Source organism: Parasteatoda tepidariorum, chromosome 5 (genome assembly GCF_043381705.1).
Source record: "Parasteatoda tepidariorum isolate YZ-2023 chromosome 5, CAS_Ptep_4.0, whole genome shotgun sequence".
Classification (NCBI taxonomy): Eukaryota; Metazoa; Arthropoda; class Arachnida; order Araneae; family Theridiidae; genus Parasteatoda; species Parasteatoda tepidariorum.
This window is the reverse complement of record NC_092208.1, coordinates 87,036,637-87,057,810: the sequence shown is the minus strand read 5'-3', so window position 1 is coordinate 87,057,810 and position 21,174 is coordinate 87,036,637. Positions and strand designations below refer to the sequence as shown.

The 21,174-nt window shown below is 32.5% G+C and overlaps 1 protein-coding gene across 1 annotated transcript; it reads left to right on the top strand.

The window, feature by feature from the left end:
- The first annotated feature begins 712 nt into the window (after positions 1–712).
- LOC107450474 (uncharacterized) lies at positions 713–20,298 on the top strand. The gene is made up of 3 exons (XM_016066276.3): positions 713–852; positions 9,917–10,159; positions 19,460–20,298. The coding sequence occupies exons 2-3, from the start codon at positions 10,018–10,020 to the stop codon at positions 20,116–20,118; spliced, it is 801 nt and encodes a 266-aa protein (XP_015921762.1). The 5' UTR covers positions 713–852; positions 9,917–10,017; the 3' UTR covers positions 20,119–20,298.
- Positions 20,299–21,174: the final 876 nt, after the last annotated feature.

Sequence of the window (21,174 nt, the reverse complement as noted above, 5' to 3'; positions counted from 1 at the left end):
TAATTCAAAAAAAAAAAAAGAAAGAAAGAAAAGGGAGATCTAGGTGTCATAATTTCTATATTTATATCAACTTTAATGGAGTGTAGAAAAAGAAAATGATAAAAAGGTGGCAAAACATTTTTTTCCCTATCGCATGCCATAAATCTACCAAAATACGAATACATTTTATTTGAATTTAAAATTTCCTCGTATTTGTGAATGGTTATACCTTCTTTTTTTATTTAAACATCTGTTTATCGTCAAGAAACGGAAATTGATTGTATCTGCAGTGGGATTTAATGAGCAAAAGGAATAGGTGACAGAACCCCCTAGTTAGCGATAAAAAAAAGATACTTTTTATCTAGAGAATTCGTAAAAAACGGACAAAATTTGCATTTATCCTTCTTCAACACATTGTAAGCTTGAAATATAATACCACCTAAAACATACGTTTTAAACTACGTTGTGTTAAAAATATTTTTTTATAATCAAACAAATAGAAAAAAAACTCATTATGATACTATTTTATCACATAGTTATTTAAATCATGGACGCAAAAACAAACGCATTGATCGTTAGCGCTGCAAGTCCTATGCCACGCATGCAAACGAGAACGAAATCTAAAAAGTCACGAGGTGAAGAATTAATGATGGCCAATCAATTCATGTTCTAAGAAATCGTTTGCTTTTTATGTTATCGATCAGAAGAGGAGGGCGGCGAAGGACAACAACAGCAGAAAAGAGTTCTATCAACAAGTCACCAAGGGAACCACTGGACCAAACAAAAGCACGTGATTCCTTCAATGCAGTCAAGAATGTTTTTAAGTAGTCGAAGAGAGGCAGAGAGAATGCACCGGAAAGAAATGTTAAAAAGGTAAGTTTTCTTTACAGTTCATAAATTATGCACGGTCGCTTTAAGATCGAAATTCCATTATAATATCGTATCGAACTTCTTAAGAATCTTTCGTTCAAAAGAACAACATTTTAGAGAAAAAGCACAGATTTTAATCTTTTAAAAGGACGCTTTAACACGGGTGAAACTTTTCCAGGCAAATTTTGTTTCACCTCCATTGGTGTTTTAAAATTTTTAAGTTCAGAGGAACGTGAGTTCCGGTAAACCTAGAATTAAGCATGGAGTTTCAAATCCTGAAAAAAAAATTTCAAAATATCAATATGCAAACAAATTACGGCAGAATTACTGCCCCAATGATTAATTAGTATTTTTATTCCATTGGTATTTTAAAATTTAAGGAGAATGAGTTCGTTTAACTTAGAGTAGACCATGAAGTTTCAAACATAGAAAAAATGTTTTTTAAAATATCAATATGCAAGCAAATTATGGCAAGATTAATTTAATCATTGGGGAAGTAATCCTGCCATAATTTGCTTGTATATTGATATTTTGAAAACATTTTTTCAATGTTTGAAACTTTATGGTTTACTCTAAGTTTACCGGAGCTCAATTTCTGAACCTTAAAATACTAATGGAGGTGAAACAGTATTTTCCTGGAAAAGTTTCACCCTCGGTAAAGCGTCCTCTTAAGGGTACAAGGAGCTTGAAAAACATGTTCATGTTCAAACAAGTTTCGCAAAAAAATATTTTTGTCTAAAAAGTTAAGTTACTTTTACATATTGTTAGTGACATTTTTATCAGTAATACAGTTTTTTGAAGATTTTACAACAATTATATTGGAAATTTTAAGCTAATTTTTACTGAAGTTAGATTTTTATTGCTATAAAGTATTGTTTATTTCTATTTTTCGTTTATTTTGCTCGTTGCATCTCAATTTATTTTATTAATTTTCATGAAAGTTGACATAAGTTTTATATTTAAAAGTTACCAGAGATTGTTTTGTTAAAATAATCATTGCAAAACTTTTTGTGATGGTTTAAGTGAATTAAAGCGCATAATTTTGTGGAGGGGGATTGCATGAAAAGTAATTTTTTCCCCTCAAATACAGCGAACGCTAAACAAAAAATGTTATCTGTGTCGATTTACATTCATATTATTCCCCTGTTGATAAAATGTGAAGTTTTTCTGTTGGCATTTTAGACAATTTTTGTATTTTTTGCATCTTTCATATTTTAATACAATTTTGCAGGATTTATCAGTTGCACAGAAAATCCTTTAAACTGTCATAAATTTCAAAACCAAGCCGAATAATTTATAAAATTTACTAAGAAATTTCCTGTCAGTTTATAGATTTAAAAAAAAAATTCTTACATTTTTCACTCTAAAAGCTCCGTGTCACCATAAGATATAAAAAAAGGCATTTCTCTCATCACGTAATTCAAACATTACTGATAGTAATAATGTATTAACGAATTTACATTTTCACAATTATTGTAAAATTATTTTAATTCAAACTCCAAACGATTTTAAAAAACAAAGGATGACATTAAAATACCTGATGATTATTGCGATTCTGAGTGGTAAAACCGGCATTTATGAACTATTTTCAATTCATAACTAGGTTGATGGATATGTATATTTCTTTTTTAGTGTTATTAACTGTTAAAATAACACGATAGTATAAATCACAATATACGGTAGACCAGGGGTTCTCAAATTGTATCAAATATTACGTAAGCATATTTTCGTCTAAGTTGAACTCCCTCTCCCCTCTTTAGCAATAACAGTCAAATCAGTAAGCTTTTTCCATGCTTACATAGGAAAGTGGTAACCCCTTTGGTTTCTGCATTAACTTAGTTTTTTGCTGTATTTATCTAATTTTAGAATTATATTCAAATAAAAGATGTTACTTTGCATAAAACGAAATTTACGCTTTCAATCATTTTATAAACTTTTGAGTAAAATATTCCTTAGAATTTTTTTGTGATTTCCCTCTGCGTTAAAAGCTTTTGACATTTAAAACTCTTTAAAGAAATTTTTCCTCCAATTTTTTTCTTTCTCCAAATTCAACTTTTATAATAAAATTTGAAATTTTCCATGCGTCATTCTTTCATCAATTTTATTTTGCATTTTAAGGAAATTTTGAAATTGGAGACTTTAATGCCTTTACGTAAGCATATCTGAAACCCTTCCAGCATCTTGTCAAAAGCAAGCAAGCGAATCACAATAAAGCAAATCACAACCACCCCCTCATTTAAATGTGAGCATAATATTTGAATGGCCCCTTAAAAAATTTATAACTGATGGAAATTAGTATATTACAGGGACGGGCAAACTTTTTTAGTCGAGGGCCAAAAATCGAGAAAAAAAAAGTTTGGTGGGCCGAGTAAAAACTTCTGATATAAAAATAATAAAAAACGATTTACAAGTTTTAATTCAAATATTTAATGAGATGAATGAAATTGCGATTTAGTTTTCAAGAGTTCCTTATATTGACGTTCGAAGTGAGATGTGCTTATTTTAAGGAACGGGGTTAAATGCTTGTCTGTTAGTCTACTTCTGAAATGATTTTTTCTAAGATTCATAGTTGAAAACACTTGTTCACATGTATAAGATGAAGCAAACATTGCACTGATTTTCTGGGCATGAGATATTAAATTTTGGAAACTAGCTTTTGGTAATGGTTAGCAAAACTCAAACATGTTTAGAAGCAGCAATAGTGTGCAGTCTTTACATAATCAATAAATAATGTTAGAACTCGCACCGGCAGAAAAATCCACTCGTTGCAGCTTAAAATGTGCTGTCTGCCACATGTGAAGCACAATTCATCTATGTTAGATTTCATGTCTGATCCTCCAGAAATACAAACGCTAGTTGGCGCTAATCTGCGTTCTGCGTTCAAAATTTTACCAATTGAAACTGTCTGTGCTAACTATTTCAATCAATTCCACCGATAGAAAAAGTAAAAATGTCATCAGTACTTTGTTAAAAAAGAAAGAAAAAAATAGCTTTAAGCAAAGTAGACAAAATAGTGCATGTATAATGTATCTTGTTTAATTCGCCACGGATCGGCTAGTTAGAATTCTGTCCACGGGCCAGATAAAACCTTCCGACGGGCCACAATTGGCCCGCGAACCGTAATTTGCCCATCCCTGGTATAGTATATAACCACAAGTATATAGTATTTAAATATATTACCATTTATATACTTTATTAAAAGATTATGAAACGGAAGTGAGACTAAATCACAGTGACTATACAACTCATGCTTTCAGAAACCCTCAAAATGATTTTATAATAATTAATAGGCATTGAGAAATAATACTATTGTTATTAATATCAACAAAAAAATTTAGCATCCACATTCGAAGAATTCGTTTCATGCAATGCTCACAACATCATAAATTTTCTAACGGTCGAACAATATTTCTTTTTTGCTCTCTTGAATGATATTTTCTCCTTGTGCTGCTTCGACAGAGAAAACTCTTTCAATTACTCATTCTACAAACACCACATTTCCCCCCTATCCAACCGGCTGTATGGTGGACAGGGAGCTGACATCAAGTCATAGAGGTCCCGGGTGCGAGTAAGGCGTGGATGTTCTTTCCTTTCTTACAGTGTGAGCAACTATGGCTCACTTACTATGGAGCCCTTCAGAAAGTGGTCAACAAATCTGCTCTAATAATACCCATATGACGAAAGTCAAAAACTGGGTGGGCATTGGGAAAAAAAACAATTATTTTCCTTTTAAATAGTAACATTTTACTCTTTAAAGATACCTGTTAGATTTAAAAGGCCTGCAAATCTTTTTCTTTTTTTTTTTTGAGTTACGTGTGTAACTAGAAAAAAAAAGCTTTTTCAAACAAAAATAAGTCGATTAATTGCTGTCTTTCTTTTATTTTTTTAAAATTGTTTAGTAAAAAAAAATATGATGGAGCAAAAAATGACGAGCATTCATCTATAAGTTAATATTGTAATATTTTAAATATAAGTTCATATTTTAAATACGTCCTGATAAAGACAAAAAAAAAGGGAAAAAAGGAGAATAAAAAGACGCGTTCGAATATACAGGTGCTGGATGAAATATACAGGGAATGTATTATTCATGCACCCACTGCTCTTAGCTCAGGAACAAGCAAAAATCATACAGTCACAAGAGTAATGCATTACATTACCACAAAGTCACAGGCTGGGCTGAAAGTTAGGTGACAGGTCAGAAATAAATAATGGTTTATAACACTACAAGTTCCACAGATCTTAACTTTAGGCTATTAGAAAATGGTCATAAATGACTAATTTTATTTTTTGAAAGAATATTTTTTTTTAAAAAGGATGCTTTTTATTTTTTTTTCATTTATTTAAGTTATTACTTAGTGTATTTACACTTAAATCTTATTGATTCATTTTTCGCTCAAGTTTATCACCACACATAATTGTCTGGTGAGCCATCCCATTGGATCGACTTTCCACTTTTGATGTGGATGCATTGAGAACTTTAATTACAAGCGTCACTATTCCTTCAATGGTATCTAATACTGTATTATATGGAATTTTAAAAGTGATATAACACTGTTTTTCTCTTCTTTTGTCAATATTTTGATGGATATAGTATCTTTATCACCACCTGCTAGTATATTTTAGATTTTTTTTATCCAGAATGTTTCCTGAGATTGTATCTAATTATTTTACTTTGCTTAGTATTTGGCTAACACTAAAATTTGGTTAAACAAATATTCGGTTAACCAAAGAACCGAGGCGAATACTGAAAAGAAATTAACTGTTTATAAAATACATATTAGTTTAATTGAAATTGATTTAATGTCTATTACCAATCATTTTGTGCATCATTATAACAAATACAATTCAAGTAATAGTGAAAAGGATTTGAATTGAAAAAGAAATTTGATGTAAATAAGGATTGTGATGCAAATAATAATTAGACGGGTTAAACAACAACATTAAAACAGCAGATTTAATTAAACAAAATAAGTACAAAAGTTAAGCCTCGGACACGACATTTCTATGCCATAACAACCCGGGACACACCTAAAACAAAAGTAAAATAACACAGTACCTTTTCCCTCTCAGGGGAAAAGTTGAATCATTCTCCCTTTCAATTTGGATTTTCCCATTTTGCTTTGGCTCTGAATCTCACTAATTGAAACACGATAAACAATTTGCGTCATGGATAACGTTTAGATTGCGTCTTGATCCGTCTACAAGATTTTTACTAATTTTATAATAAAGAAAATTATTAATGTAAGGAACCGCTGTAATATTTAGAGTCATGAATAAAAACTTTGAAAGTAAAAAAACACATTTCGAATTTTAAAAAAAGATAACATTCAATCGAAAATATTGAGTCAATTCAGTTTTTTTACATATTTTTTTATACAAATATTTCACATAAAATAGATATTATTACCACAGTGGTTAAATCAGATTTTCTATATTAATATCTAGAATACCTGTTATCACAGCATTTTTTATTACAATAATACAAGAAGTACTAGCTATTAACACTATTAAAAAAGCGACACATGAAATAAAAAATATTTAATAACGTCATAAATTTAAAGGGCGAAAAGTAAGTACCTTAAATTTTACACATTTCTTCAGTTTTATGAAGCAGTAAAAGGTTATAAATGAGTATTTTAACTTAGAATGTATTGATTCAATCGCGATATATGCAAATATCTAAATCAAGTGGTCACGGTACCCTCGGACAATTTTTTAAGTAAAAGTAAAACAATATTTTATATTTTTTATTGCTTTACCTGCACACGTAATTGACAATCACTGACTAATTTTCTTGAAAATAGAAAAATTCTTAAAAATTTCCCAATTTTTTAAAATTAAAGCTTTTTTTCGCAAATTTTTCAAAAAACTTTTTTGTTAAATGATTTCAACTATTACTTTTGAAGCTTTGTGAATTCATTTGCTTATATATGAGTTAGAGCATTTTCTATAGTTAGTTAAGGGTAAAATCGAAGAAAATAATTATGTTATACACACCGATACAATGTCATGCAAGAGTTTTTTTAAAAAAATTTAACGCTTTCTCAATACACATTTTTATTTAATATATCACGCTCATTCTAAGAATGTTTTTATTAAAAAAAAACACCTTTTTTAGTAGAAAAAATCCTTAGGAATTCAAATAACGTAAAAATACCATAAAAGCCCTTCAAAGTTAAATTTTTTTAGGGAAAAACCACAGCTTCTTTTGCCTAAACTCACTCGTAACAACATTAAAAATACAGATAGATAAACGAACTTTTTTCTGTGTGCTTAGAATTTTTCGAAATTTTAATATAAACAATAAAATTTTCTCGATACTTAAACAATTTAAGAAAATGAAAATAGAAGAGTTATAATTGGTAATCATAATGGTCTATGTAACACATTATGATTTTCATAATTCACTTTAATTGAATTTTGAAATCTAAGTGCTGAGACGGTAAGTTTGATGAAAAGCAAACAACTTATAAAGTTAACTCTTTTTACAGTGAATTCAGAAGATAGTCATTTATTTAAATTCATGCTGTATAATACAATAGTGCACCAAACGTATAATTTTAGTACAAACTTAATACTTTATTTTTCGAAACAATTTATATTCTTCTTCTTCTATTGGCATGACAGCCCTTTGTGGGTCATAGCCTTGCCTAGAACCTTCTTCCATTCCGCTATTTTCTTTGCTATTGTTCTCCAGTTAGTAATTTCTAGGATTTCAAAATCTTCTTCCACACAGATAGGCCATCTGATCTTAGGCCTACCTCTAACTCTAGTTCCCGTTGGTTTGTAATTGAAGATGTTAAAAACTATCAGTATAACGCTTCATTTTTTAAAAAAAAAAATTTTAACTAAAAACACAGCTTTTTTCCTTATAGATTTCTTATTGTAATAATCTTAAGAAAAGATTTTTTTTTAATTATTACCTAAGAATTATTATAAATTAAGGTATAATCAAATTTTTTTCATTTACAAAACAAACAAAAAACAAAGTGAAAACAAACCGACTAAGATAATTTGAAAATATTTTGAAAAAAATTAAATATTTTTTTTAAATATCTATATCGTCATCAACTTTTTCCAACCTAGTTTAAAATAATAATTTTTAATAATTTTGTTGATCTTGTACTGAAAATCTTGTTCAGTTTTTACTTCCCATTAAAATATTGATTATGTTGTAAATAACACGTAAAGTTGCTACGAATATTATCTCTCAACAAAAGTATACTTAATCTTGTTGAGAGAACTGCTAACTCCATAAGTATGATATTGTAACAGATTTACCACAAACAAATTTTCTGTTGTTAAACAAATGACGCTCAGCATTGAATAGAAACTGTCATTGTTCATTGAAGCAAGATTTACAATATATTATTGATGCTATTAAGTCAATCATTATTAAAAAAAATTATTACAAATATAAATAAATTTGTAATACAATAAACAAATGGGTTCGTATCATAAATAACTCTCTAACTTTAGATTGCTTACATAATTTTTTTTCTGATTTTTCTGATGAAATATTACCTTGTAAATAAAATGTTTTATTAAGTTGATGCTTAATCTGCACGCTATAGTTATTTTAAGTTTGACTAAAAACTACAAAGCTGAACAACAGAAAAAATTGTAAGCTGATAACGAAATTCAACTTATTATTAAAAATCTTCATTTCAATTAAAAGAATTTTTATCATCAATATTTCTTATATTACTTTTTTTTATTTATAAATTATGAATTATTTGTGAAGTTTAAATTTTTAGATAAGAATCAAAAAATTTTAATTTCATGATTTTGCTCAGCAAAATTAAATGATTGAATACATGAGCTTATTTATACTCGGCATTCTATAATGCTTGAAGTTATTTGATTCATAAAATTATAGGAAAGAGAGCCTAAATATAAAATTCATATAAGATAATTAAAGATAACTGAAGCAAGTTTTTGAGGGATTAAAATATTTCTCCAGTGTCCAATAAGAATATCTCTGTGATAACCTGACATTGTAAACATCAGGCAGAAATCCCTTATATATCAATGTCAGGTGCCGTATATACCTTGAATATTTGTAATAAGTCACGTATATCTGTCAGTTGTCTTTTGGATATACAACAGATGTCACAATATTCAAATATCTATTGAACATCTCACAGTTGTGACCCCTGGATTTCTGACAGGTATTTCATGGATATTCAGATAAGTTGGAGATATTTATTAGGTTTTGGACCATCCAGATTTTTTCTTTTTTAAATATCACAAAAATTCGTTGAAGATATTCGCGGCTATATGGAGACACAGTCCCCACTAGATTATCGATGTCCCCCACAATCCCCTCTGCAGACAATAAAAATTGTGATGACATGTCCTCAAGCATCATCCTCAGAAATGTCCCCAAGGTCGACACCAATAGCATGTTGTCCAATTCAAGTGCAACGTATATAAAATATTACCATTATAACTAAGTAAAACACAATATTTTAGCTTAAAAGAAATTTTCAAAGCTGGTGTTCGAAATTGCGATCTACAGTTTTACACTTACTGAAACGTATTCCTTCAAACGTAACCAGTTTCGACAGCTCATTTTATTACCGTCGTTGAAAAACAGCCGACCCAATTTTGAGCCTACGACTACTAATGTTCAACTCTGTAGCCTTTTAATTTTGAAGTCAATCCAGAGGACAAGGGAACTCCAGGATCAAGTGTTGGGACAATTTTGCCTTCGTGGAGGATTGTTTGATGGAACTAACATAGATTTGCGTTACATAGAGAGGAAAACCACGAAGACCTCCCAAGGATAGCCTGACAGCAAGGGGACTCTAATCCATGATCCGTCTACCACTGAGGATATTTTATGTCAGAACTGTGGCCGGTGCGAGCTAGGGGTGGAATTCGTATCGATCAGCCATCGCTGGGATTCGAACCCGGTTCATCCTATTGGGAGGCGAACGCTCTATCCCCTGAGCCACCATGGCACTATTATCCACCATGGCATGAATCACTATCAGCACTTTTAGAATATAGTCATAGAGATTTTTTTTCTTTAAATAATTCTAATGAAACACTATTTTTCTAGACAATGAGTCAACTACGGGACATAATGGCCTTTTCTAGACGCCGACCTCCAGGGAAGAAGGCAAATCTAATGAATCATCGGCGGCGCTATGAGAACAAGTGATGCTCGCTCGACTCAACTCAACGCCGGAGATCTCATTGTTGCCCACGGGTCTGGGGAATCACTATACTTCCAGTAGTCGACACCTCATACCCCCTGGGAGACGGAGATTTCCTTATAACAACAACAACTCCGATTTTAATGGTGAGTATTTTTATACCAAGCACTGTAACGCTGTATATAGGAGACATCTCGGCCTATTGGTTACCGATTCATTCGGTTAGATCTATAATAGAAGTCATAAAACATAAAGGCGTATAATGCTATACTCTGTTGCAAGTTGTCCCATAGTGGACTGATCGTAAAGACACGGTTCCCAGTAGAACACCGAAGTCAAGCACCACTGGCTGCGGTGAGTAGGCGGATGGTTGAAAACTTGGATCAGATTGCGCAGGGACAGAGGGTGCACGGGATCCTCGTTAAACTGTTCAACCGTAAAGTACTCGACTTAGCGCGCAGGTTGTCGGGCTACCAAAGCAGGGAGCCCTCCCCTCTGCAGCGGTACAAAATTGCGATGGCAGGTCTTCGGATCATCCGCAGGGATGTTTCTCAGACTGTCGCCAATAGCCCATTGGGCAGTTTTAGTGCGACGTATATAAAATACCTACAAGATGGAAGTTAGATGGGATTATTGCACATAAGTTGCACNGGATCATCCGCAGGGATGTTTCTCAGACTGTCGCCAATAGCCCATTGGGCAGTTTTAGTGCGACGTATATAAAATACCTACAAGATGGAAGTTAGAAAAAAAAATACTATCCGTATAAAGAGAGCCTGTTAGCAACTAAGTGCAGGCCAAATGAACACCAAGCTCCCAGTGCGAACGATTATTAACATCGCCAACTCTTGAAATGACGTTGTACAGCCTTCTTTTTGTTTGCTTTCTTATGTCGGGTGAAATGAGGAAGACTTATTGAATAATCAATTAAGAAATAATAACAATTAATTAAAATGATATCTAAAAACCGTTACAAATGTAAGCCTTTCTGTTCGCATTTAAAGAAACTGAGGAAAGAATAGTAAATATTGTTTCTTGCAGACGATTTTCTTTTACAGCGAAACAAAAGTAAAAATTCTTTATCTCGCATTTGATTTGTTAAAAGTATGCCAGCTTAAGATGCGTCATTTTTAGTGGTCAAATCAAATCCAACGTTTTTTTTTTTATTGTTTTTAAAGCATATTTGTATATTTTGATAACTAAATAAAGTGAAACTACAAACAGTCGCGGATAATTACATAAATTCTATACCTCAATGGTCTGCTTTTTACTTGCAAAGGAGTATAGAGAAAGTTGGGGGAAGAACTTCATTGATTATAGCAAATTCTAATAGTCAAAAAAATTAACTTCAGCACTACATTAGTGAATGTAAAAATTGTAAGCGTAATCTGAATGCATATTAAACATTAATAATAGAAATATATACAAATAAATACGAATATTTACAATTGTGAACAAAAATTAAGAGTTAAATTTAGAAATGAATTATGATAATATGAAAACGAAATATTTATTTACAGTTGTCCTCTGTTAGTTCAGCGATTCACACAAACAGTGTTGCTCGCTGAGCTGAAGCTTGTTAGTCTTATGACTCACCCATTTCGGATCCTACAGAGTTGCTTTAGACCCGGGGGGGTATGCCACAATCCTGCAATGTTTAAGCTGAGCATGTGTTGCATTCCTATTACTTAAAGTGTTTGGGTAGTAGGCAATCAGAGGTTAAAAAAAAAGCTATAATCCGGCTGTATTTAGTGTTGTCTTTCAAATATTCTATGTTGAGTAACTGTTTGAAGTTTGATAGTGTTCGATATATACTTAAATTAGCATCACAGTAGAAAATAGTATTTAGTTTAGCAATATAACAATTCATATCATCTATATTTTATTTCCTAAGTAGTCTGTTACTATTTGCCCTAGGGGCTTCCAACCCATCCTTCTGTGTATCTGGCCTTCGGTATTTGATAATTTATTTTTCAGGTTGTCACTGAGAGTTGAAAGAGTTGCGCAGGCATATGTTAATATAGGCCTGATAACCTGTAGGAAGATGGTTCTCTTACTTGCCAGATCAAGTTTGGTCATCTTTTGTAGCCGGCTGATCCACAAAGCCACCTTTTATAATTTACTGCGTAACAAAAATCCCTTGCGCTCCAGACCGTAAACGGGTCCATCGGACATGAAAATCACCAGCGGCGACTTAGAAGCAATGCGTGCTGTCCCGTGCATCTAGTGCCCAACCACATGGTTATTTGACAGGGTAGAGTACGGCCGGTAAACAAGCTTATTACTACATGTTCTTTGTAATGCAGTTAGTTTAATAATGTCAATTAACTTCTTTGTGATCTGTTTCTGTCTGTGAGACTGTCAGCAAATTTTTCTCTGTTTGTGTCACTTGGTACCCTCAGATTGTATTGTTCAGTTAATCAGCACTCGTATAAGTAGTGTTCTGGTGTACGGATATCGCAGCAGGAGCACAGATTTGAGTTCAGTTTCTGCATTCTTTGTAGAAATTATAAGAATAAGCCGTGTTCTTTGAGAAACTGTGTGACAGCTGGATGGCCGACTAAACTATTCTTTCTGACCTTTGGAGAAATTCAAGTTTAGAGCTTTTATTTAAAATAGATTTTAAAGCAAATAAAAAAAGCATCCCAGACCTTTTTTGTGATCTCATTAATATATTTGTTTTAGATAATTTGTTTTGAAATTATTACGCCAAGAATTGACATCATTTGCAGGTTTTATATCAACATTAAAAAGTTTAAGATATTTTTAGCTATATTTTATTATTGATTATAAGTGATTGGAGCTTCTTTATCTCAGAATCAATGATTATAAAACTAGTCTTCGTGGAGAACTTTTTGGTGGGACTAACCCACATTTGCTTTACATGGAGAGGAAAACCACAAAAACGTTTCACGGTTAGTCCGGTGGTAAGATGATTCTAATCCATGATCCGTCTACCACTGGGGATATTTTTACGTTAGTACTGTGATTGTTACGAGCCGGGAGCAGAATTCGTATCGACCTGCCACAACCAGGATTTGAGTTTGGGTCACCTCATTAGGAGGCGAACGTTCTATTCCCTGAGCCACCGCAATATTCATGTTGTGAAGCTTCAATGTGAGATCCTTATGCCATACCCAATCAAATTTTAAAAAAATATTTCACGACATTAAGCAGGATAAGAGCCATAGTTTCCTTTTTAAACATTCGTTGACTGATAAATTCAAGCAAATTTACTTGTTATTTGGATCTAAACCCGTGTTGCAGTTTAGGTAGATTATGAAGGCAATCAGATAATCTATTATAAATTATTTTTCAAAAGTTTTAGACATGGTGGATAGCAGACTAATTGGCCTTTGGTTGTTGGGATCCGAGACGTTCATTCCTGGCTTATGGAAAAGGATGATGACTGACTTTTTCTCTTTCTCTTTCTCTGACTTTTTCTTTTTCTGAAGTCTCGGGGAAACAATGAGTTCAATGAGTTTTCCAGACAGACGTTGTTTCAAAGTACTGGAATGATATTTTAAGGCATATTTTTTAATTATCTCGTCGGTAATTTTATAATGCCTCGTGGCCTTTTAGTTTTTTTAATTATACCAATGATTTTATCATTATTTGTCTTATCCTTTGTTGGTGTTGCTTTGATTTTATTAAAAGCGTGGTTGATACATTTTTCATTTATAGGACAGGTAGATTCAGTGTTATACCAATATGCAAGCTGTGTGACGTCTATATAATGGTCAGTCTCGTGATTCATGCAACTCCAATTGCCATGGAGGGAAAATGAGAAACTGATTGGTTAAATACATTTTCACGCGAATAACTCACCAATTAGGTTCTCCATATCTCTCAACTGCGATCGAAGATTCGTGAATTGTAAGGACCCGACAATTTACTGTAACGCAAATGTTTGATACCGATTTTGAGACACATGTTGAAACAATGTTCAGAAAGTACAGGATGTGCACAAAAGAACGTCCCAGTTGGTACGGTGTATTTCAACAATTTCATTTACAAATCATACACCAAATGCAAGGTAAACTAATCTTAACTTTTATTGCAATTGTTCAATATCTGTGCCATTAGTTCTACTACACACAGCCAATTTAAAATTCAATTCTTCCCACTCTCTGTTTCACGAATCAGAAGTATTAAACACAAATTCATCCTTAATGTATTTCAACTGTGGCTAATCATTAAGTAACGGCATATGTTTTTGCCACATGAGGGATCACAATTGAATTTTAAATAAAATGCACAATGAACTGAAATTAAAGATTCACTCCTAGTAATTTTCAGAACACAAAACGCCTTATGATCAAGAGCGCCATTTTGCGTAAACATCCAAGCAGTACTCGAGCAGGGACTTACCTAAAACAGAAGGACGAATCGAACTTTAAGCATTGCCGTACTGCACATATTGAACATTTATGAAAAAAATTTATTAGTTTAACTTTAATTTGGTTTGTGTTTTGTTGTAAATAATCCAAATAAAACTGTTAAAATATGCCATTAAAATTGGGTATGAACCATCGGTACTACACGTCGTCTCTGTAGTGGTATTTCTTCGGACAGTAGAATGGGCTTCTTTGTATTTTTTACTACAAGTTAAAAAGTAAATACATAACTCTCAAACAAGCAAACTATCAAATATTAATTTTTTTTATTCCATCGTGTTCTCTCTCTACATGTTTCTTCATCCTTTCGTAATTTTAAGTCTCTAAGTCTTATAAGTTTTTAAAAATGTAACGTAAAGTTACGTAAAGAAAAAAGTGAGAAACTGAGAAATTCATAAAAAATCCCTCAAACTTGTTATAACTTTCGAACAAATTAGAAATTAAGAAAGAAAGAAACTCGTGTTTATTTAATAAATTAAGTGGCCTTTTCTGCACTTCAAATTCATAACTCTGTATTTGCCGTTTATACGGGCTGTGGAGGGATCCGCAGGGTACTTTTTAATACAAGTTCAACAGTAAATAATTCTCAAACTAATTATCGAACGTTACATTTTTTTTTTATTCCATCATGCTCCCTGAATATACTTGAAACTTTCGTAATTTTAAGTTTTTACGCATCATAATTGTTGTATTTATTGCATTAAATGTAATGTAAAGTTGAACACACAAAACAGAAAAAAGTGGCGGTAGAGTCACTTAAAACTTTTTTCTAATACAGTGAGATTTTTAAAAAATTTGATATTAAGACTTAAATCTTCTAACATCTGATCTCCCTCTTCTTTTTTGTTTTATTTTCGACATCAACTTATGGACCAGCTAATAAAATGATGACGATTTTTTAAATGCAGAGAGAATAAAATAAGATTTAATTGAAAACCAGTGGGATTCCACACCTTCTCTCCTATACTTCAGCATTGAGGAAAAGCATTTAAGGAGCACAGATTTATCCTACAAAAAAGTAATAATAAATAAATAAAAATTGCAGGGACTATATTAAAGTAATAAAGATCCACGAGAAATAGCTTAAAACATCTCTGACATTTGGAGAAAAATTCCCAAGTTCAGCGAAAGCAAAAAGACAAGCATCAATAAATTCCTTTACCCCCTTCTCCCCTAGTACTATAAAGCTCGGATTCGTCAATCTCTTGGCATAAATGGCTTCATACCATAAGAACTATGCGAGTATAATCGAGTCATTAAAAGATAAGTTAGTAGAATGCGTTACTTCCATTTGCATATAACTGAATACTGATTCTATATTTATTGAGAAAATCAAAGAAAACAAACAAAATTTGTCTTCCAAAGAATTATAATCTTTAAATCTTGTTTCAAATTCTCTTCTAAGATTTAAATTTTTTTCTGCGTATTTTTTATACGATGCAGTATCGTCTGAACTAGATTTGTTCTTGTTGCGCGTAGAGAAGTGCGTTAAATCTTCATTTTCCAGTTGCCTTTCCCAAAGAAATAGTTTACATTTGAATACATTAATTATGTCAAACATGTTCGTAATGATCTGAGCCTTGTAACAATAAATTTAAATCGGGTAAGTGTGGTTACATAAAAGATAAATCTTGCAACCATATTTGATCGGAGAACAAGCTTGTATCTTGATTTTCAGTTTATAAAAACTTACATATTTCTTCTTTCGCATCCCAGAATTGTTTGAGAACCTCGCTATAGTAGGATAAACCTGAATATGTACTATCTAACTGATAGCTTAGTGTGAAACGGACTCCATTTCAGCCAATTAGAATTTTACATTTTCGCACGCGTACAATTTAAAATGATCCGTATAGTTTATAAATAAAGTATATAATTTTATATGCTGGCTTCATTTCTAATTTACAATTCCATTTTATTTTTACTTTGTTTCGGATATACTGACTGGGCCACAAAAATGTTCATCTCGGGCCGCATGCGGCCCGCGTGCCGCGAGTTTGACACCCCTGATGTAGAGCATACCGAACAATGGCACTGAAAATTAAAAAAAAACATTGATGAAGGGCATGCCGGGAAAGTGTGTACCGGGCAGTGGCACTTATCTAGACTTAGCATATATTTCGGACATTTACCAAAGCGACGATGTGATTGTCGACATTCACCCCGGTGGAAGTCAACAACCACCCATTCCGGTCATTCACAGTAACATATATATAGTTGCTATGCAACAAAACATGTGATAAATGGTGTTTTCAATAGGAATGTAAACAATAACAATCTCAAGCTCGGCACCAACTCTATTTCCGGTTAAAAAATTTGCAGCTGCTTACTACATGTTATTCTGATAGGCGATGTTTTCAAACGGATAATTTTGTTTTCAATAAAAGAAATAAATTAGATAATTTCTGAGCTCAAATCTGCCGTATTTCATAAGATATTAATGTTATTATGTAATTCTAGGGAGTTTGGAGTGAAAATTTGATTTAGTTATCTTGTTATTTATTATTAAAAAAGGTGACATGGTTGCTAGATTTTGAATATCTCACTTTTTTGGCAGTCTCGATTTGGCCTCTTCCCATTTGTTTATTACTGTTTGTTCGTGTTGCAAGATGTGCACCATCTTACGTTGGTGTTAACACTTTTAGTGTTGTAAACACAAGTATTGTTAGCATTGTAAACATAAGTAATAAGTAATCAAATACATTGTTTGCAAGAATCTCAAAACACAATGATGCCAAATGCCTTTAAAATACAACTGAAACAGCAACCCGGAAATTTAGGCAGTCCCGAGCTTGCAGCGTTCCCTAGTGTAGAAAACACCATCCATAGTTATTGAGCCTTTTATTTCATTCTCATTAACAAAAAGCAATTAAGTTATAACATAGCCATAGACATAAAAATCTTAAGTATTTCTGAAAAAAAAACTCGATAATTGTATTCATTAACAGTAACATATGCATAATTATGAATTTGCATTCAATCCTTGAAGAAAGACACCTTACGATTGCTATATATCATTGCATCAATGTTGCTGTTGCCAGATACACAATACATTACAATAATAAAGTTGGAAAATTTCATATTGGTATCAAATTAAATTTAGGGAATACAAAGATTGGAGGAAAAAATGTAGTCAATAAGTTTTAGAAGTCAAGAGACTTTCAACTGAACAGAAATGTTTAAAAACAAGTTACTAAATCGTAACAAGTTTTGGAAAGAAGAAAATGAAATGATATATGAAGGTCAATACCTTTTGAAGTCATTAATGACAATAAAAGTTTGTTTTAATAGTAAGTTGCCAAGAAGGGATATATAGGACCATGATAATATGTGATCAACAAAAGGAATCTTTTATATAACAGTAGAATTTTTCGTTTGTTGGGAAGAAGATGGCTTACCTGGTGGTCGTACTAAAATTGCTTTATTACTTGATCATTTTATTTGGTGATAATTTAGCAATTTTCATACAGAATTTCTCTTTTTTTTTATTTAAATTTTGCAGGTACACTGAAAGTCACTTCCTAATAGCAGATGAAATTGCCGTTGTAACGAGCTTATCGATATACGCACATACGCCTATTTAATGCTCAGATGAATGGTTAACCGTGTAAACCTAAGTATATATAAAGCTGTGAGTTAAAATTCGTTGTAAGACTTCCGGATTACTACTTTTTATTGATTTTTAAGCCTTAACATGAAAAAGGGCGCCACCGCCATCAAATATTATTATACTTGTAGTGTTTACAATATAACGCGTTCCTTAAATTTAAATTTCAACGAAACAAGCATAAGAATTTAGAGGACTCCGCAAATATACTATGCCCTGATAGATGCAACTCAAAAAATAATTAACTGTGATATTTTACACAAATATAGCCAAATAAGGGATAACACTCAAAACATGGCAAAGCTTAGACTTTATTTATGTCGGGATATTAATTTTCTGACATTTATTTTAGTTGGTTGGTTGTTAATTTACGTCGCACTAGAGCTGCACAATGGACTCTTGGCGGGAAACATCCCTGAGGATGATCCGAAGACATGCCATCACAATTTTGATCATCTGCAGAAGGGATGGCGAAGTCGAGCACTTTACGGTAGAACAGTTTAACGAGGACCAATACCGCACACCCTCGATCCCTACGCAGACTGATCCGAGTGGTCACCCACCCGCACACTGACCGCAGACAGTGATGCTTGACTTCGGTGATATACTGGGAACCGTGTCTTAACGATCAGTCCACTGCTGGACATTTATTTTAAGCTCACTACCAGTTAAAATTTATAAATTACAACAAACTCTTATGAATGGTCAAATGACTTACAAATTTAAACACAAATCACACTAATAAAACTTCCTAGAATATTAAGCCTTTTCAAGCATCGCCTCGTAAGCATAACGTAAGCGGATGAATACACCGGAATTTCTCTACATTTCGTCCGATTTTAGGAAGCTAGTTATTGTTTACATTCAGTCAACCATCCATAGCAAATAAAAAGTCTAAAAAATAAAATAGACATATTTAATCCTTTTTTCTTTTATTTCCATTTAAAATACATACCTAAAGTTGACTGGTTTTGCTTACAGATTGTAAACTAAATTAATTAGCTCTGTACATTATGAAATGCTGAAATATCTATGACAAGAATATTGAAACAACAAGTTTCCAAATCATAGAAAGATTTTGCAAGTGAAATGAATTACTAACATAATATTTGCAGAATTTCCATAAAAATAGTGAAAGAATTTTTGTTCGTTAAGAAAAGATAACAGGTGATCGCCCACACATTGCTTTATAAAAATAAGGGGAAATGATAAGAAGGAAACGTTTTTCGGTATTGTTACCAGAATTAAATATAAATGTCTTCCATTTAACCTTTTTTGTTAAATATTGCACTCTCTAACAGTAAAAAAAAAAAATTTCCCTAAATCATTTTTGTCGTAATAGTGGAAGGCTAAGCATTTTTTTTTCATAAAAACATACAAATTTTTTATATTTTTAACATTAACCTTTTGTCAATGACTTAAAAATTCTTTTTCCCCTTCAGGAGATCCAAACGCACCTGAAGCAAACATGAGCTTCCGTGAGCAGCAAGAATATTTTGGTCCCGATGTGTTGGTCATCATTGGATTGGTATTGGCCTGCTTGGGTGCCATTCTCACCCTTATCAGTTTCTACTGTCACTTCAAACATCCCGCCATTCAAGCCACAATGGCGGGCATCGGACCATCCCTGGTTGGCATAGGTCTTCTATTCTGTGTCCTCAGATTGTTCTTTTGTACATTTTTCATCAGCAGGACATGTTGCGAGTGCATCGGGGATGGACTCAGGTATCTCATTCTGCGTTGTCCAATCTGCAAGTGTTGTCGAAAAAAGAAAAAAGTACACCCACTCCAGGTGAAGGACATCAAGCCCATCCTCAACGGGTCTGTGAGCAAGCAAAATGGCGGCTTCAGAGAACGCCCATCCGCCATCGAAATGCTTCCACCTCATCATCGAATAATGGAGCCCATCCACGAATCCGAGGAACAGACGACGAAAAAGATTTTTGCAAGTGATTCGAAACTTCATTCGGATGATGATCCACCCAAAGAGGAGGAGGATATCCTCAAAGATGAGATAGATCTTTTAGAGTCCAGTTCACCACATTCCGAAAACAGTCTTCATAAGAATATAAATGAGCTCGTGTTAAACTCACGTTATTAAACATGAAAATAAAATATCATCCATCTCCTAACACAAAGTCTCTTCTTCTGGTAAGATCTTTCCTATAGTATTAGAATTCGGTAGATGTAGTCGCAAATATCCAAATGAATCCACTTTTGTACTACTTGTAAATAAATAAAGCAAAGAAACTAAAGCAGAAATAATAAAATTATACAGAAATACTTTAGTTTCTGTCATACAAATAAGAATCCTCCTCTAACACACAAATAACAGTAAAGAGGCAAACGCGTTTTAAGTTTAGGGGAAGAGATCAGTAGAGTAGTTTTAATGTATGTTCGAGGGGATCTCCTTTCTATATACATGTTCTCGTCAAAATGTATAATTCAGTAATTTCATAAAATAACTATGTATTTTATGAAACAACTAGACTAGTCAGTTGTATATAACTGATGAAAAATTTCATACTTTACCAAGTCATTCTATGAAATAACTAATGATAGACCGTTGATCAAAAAATACAACTTACCGCTATTGCGAGTGATTAATTGATAAATAATAAGCGAAAGCAGATTATATAGTTTATTATTACTCATATTAATACCTACGTATAAGAGCAACGGTGAAGCGTTATATATATACTATATATATACAATAGCTCATTAATCTAGTAATGTAGAATTTAGGAGGGGGCTTCGCCCCTAATGCCTAAACAACGCCACTAGAAGAGGTACAAGACAAAAAGAGATAAGTTAAAGGTGTTTGGGGAAATTAGGCGGGAACCCGGTAGGGCGCAAGAATCATAATTAGATTTCCAAATATTTTTAAGTTATACTCATGATCAAATATTAACAAAAAATCATTCTTACATAATTTAATTTTTACTATTTATATTGACGCCTTTAAGATCACTAATACTACAAGAGATGCTCAGAGACGATGCTGCATGGAATAGTAACTCGTTCTAAAACATACCAGACGGCTGAACAGACTGTCAAAAACTTTAAGTGAGTAGTACAGGACGTCAATGTGAAAATACAGTCGAAATAAAATGATTTTTAATTCATTAATCATGTGATTATATGTCGATCTCTTTTA

Coding starts and splice junctions, on each gene's coding strand:
- LOC107450474 (XM_016066276.3), top strand. CDS start 10,018: ATGCTCGCTCGACTCAACTCAACGCCGGAGATCTCATTGTTGCCCACG. Junction 10,160..19,459: donor CAACAACTCCGATTTTAATG/GTGAGTATTTTT, acceptor TTTCCCCTTCAG/GAGATCCAAACGCACCTGAA.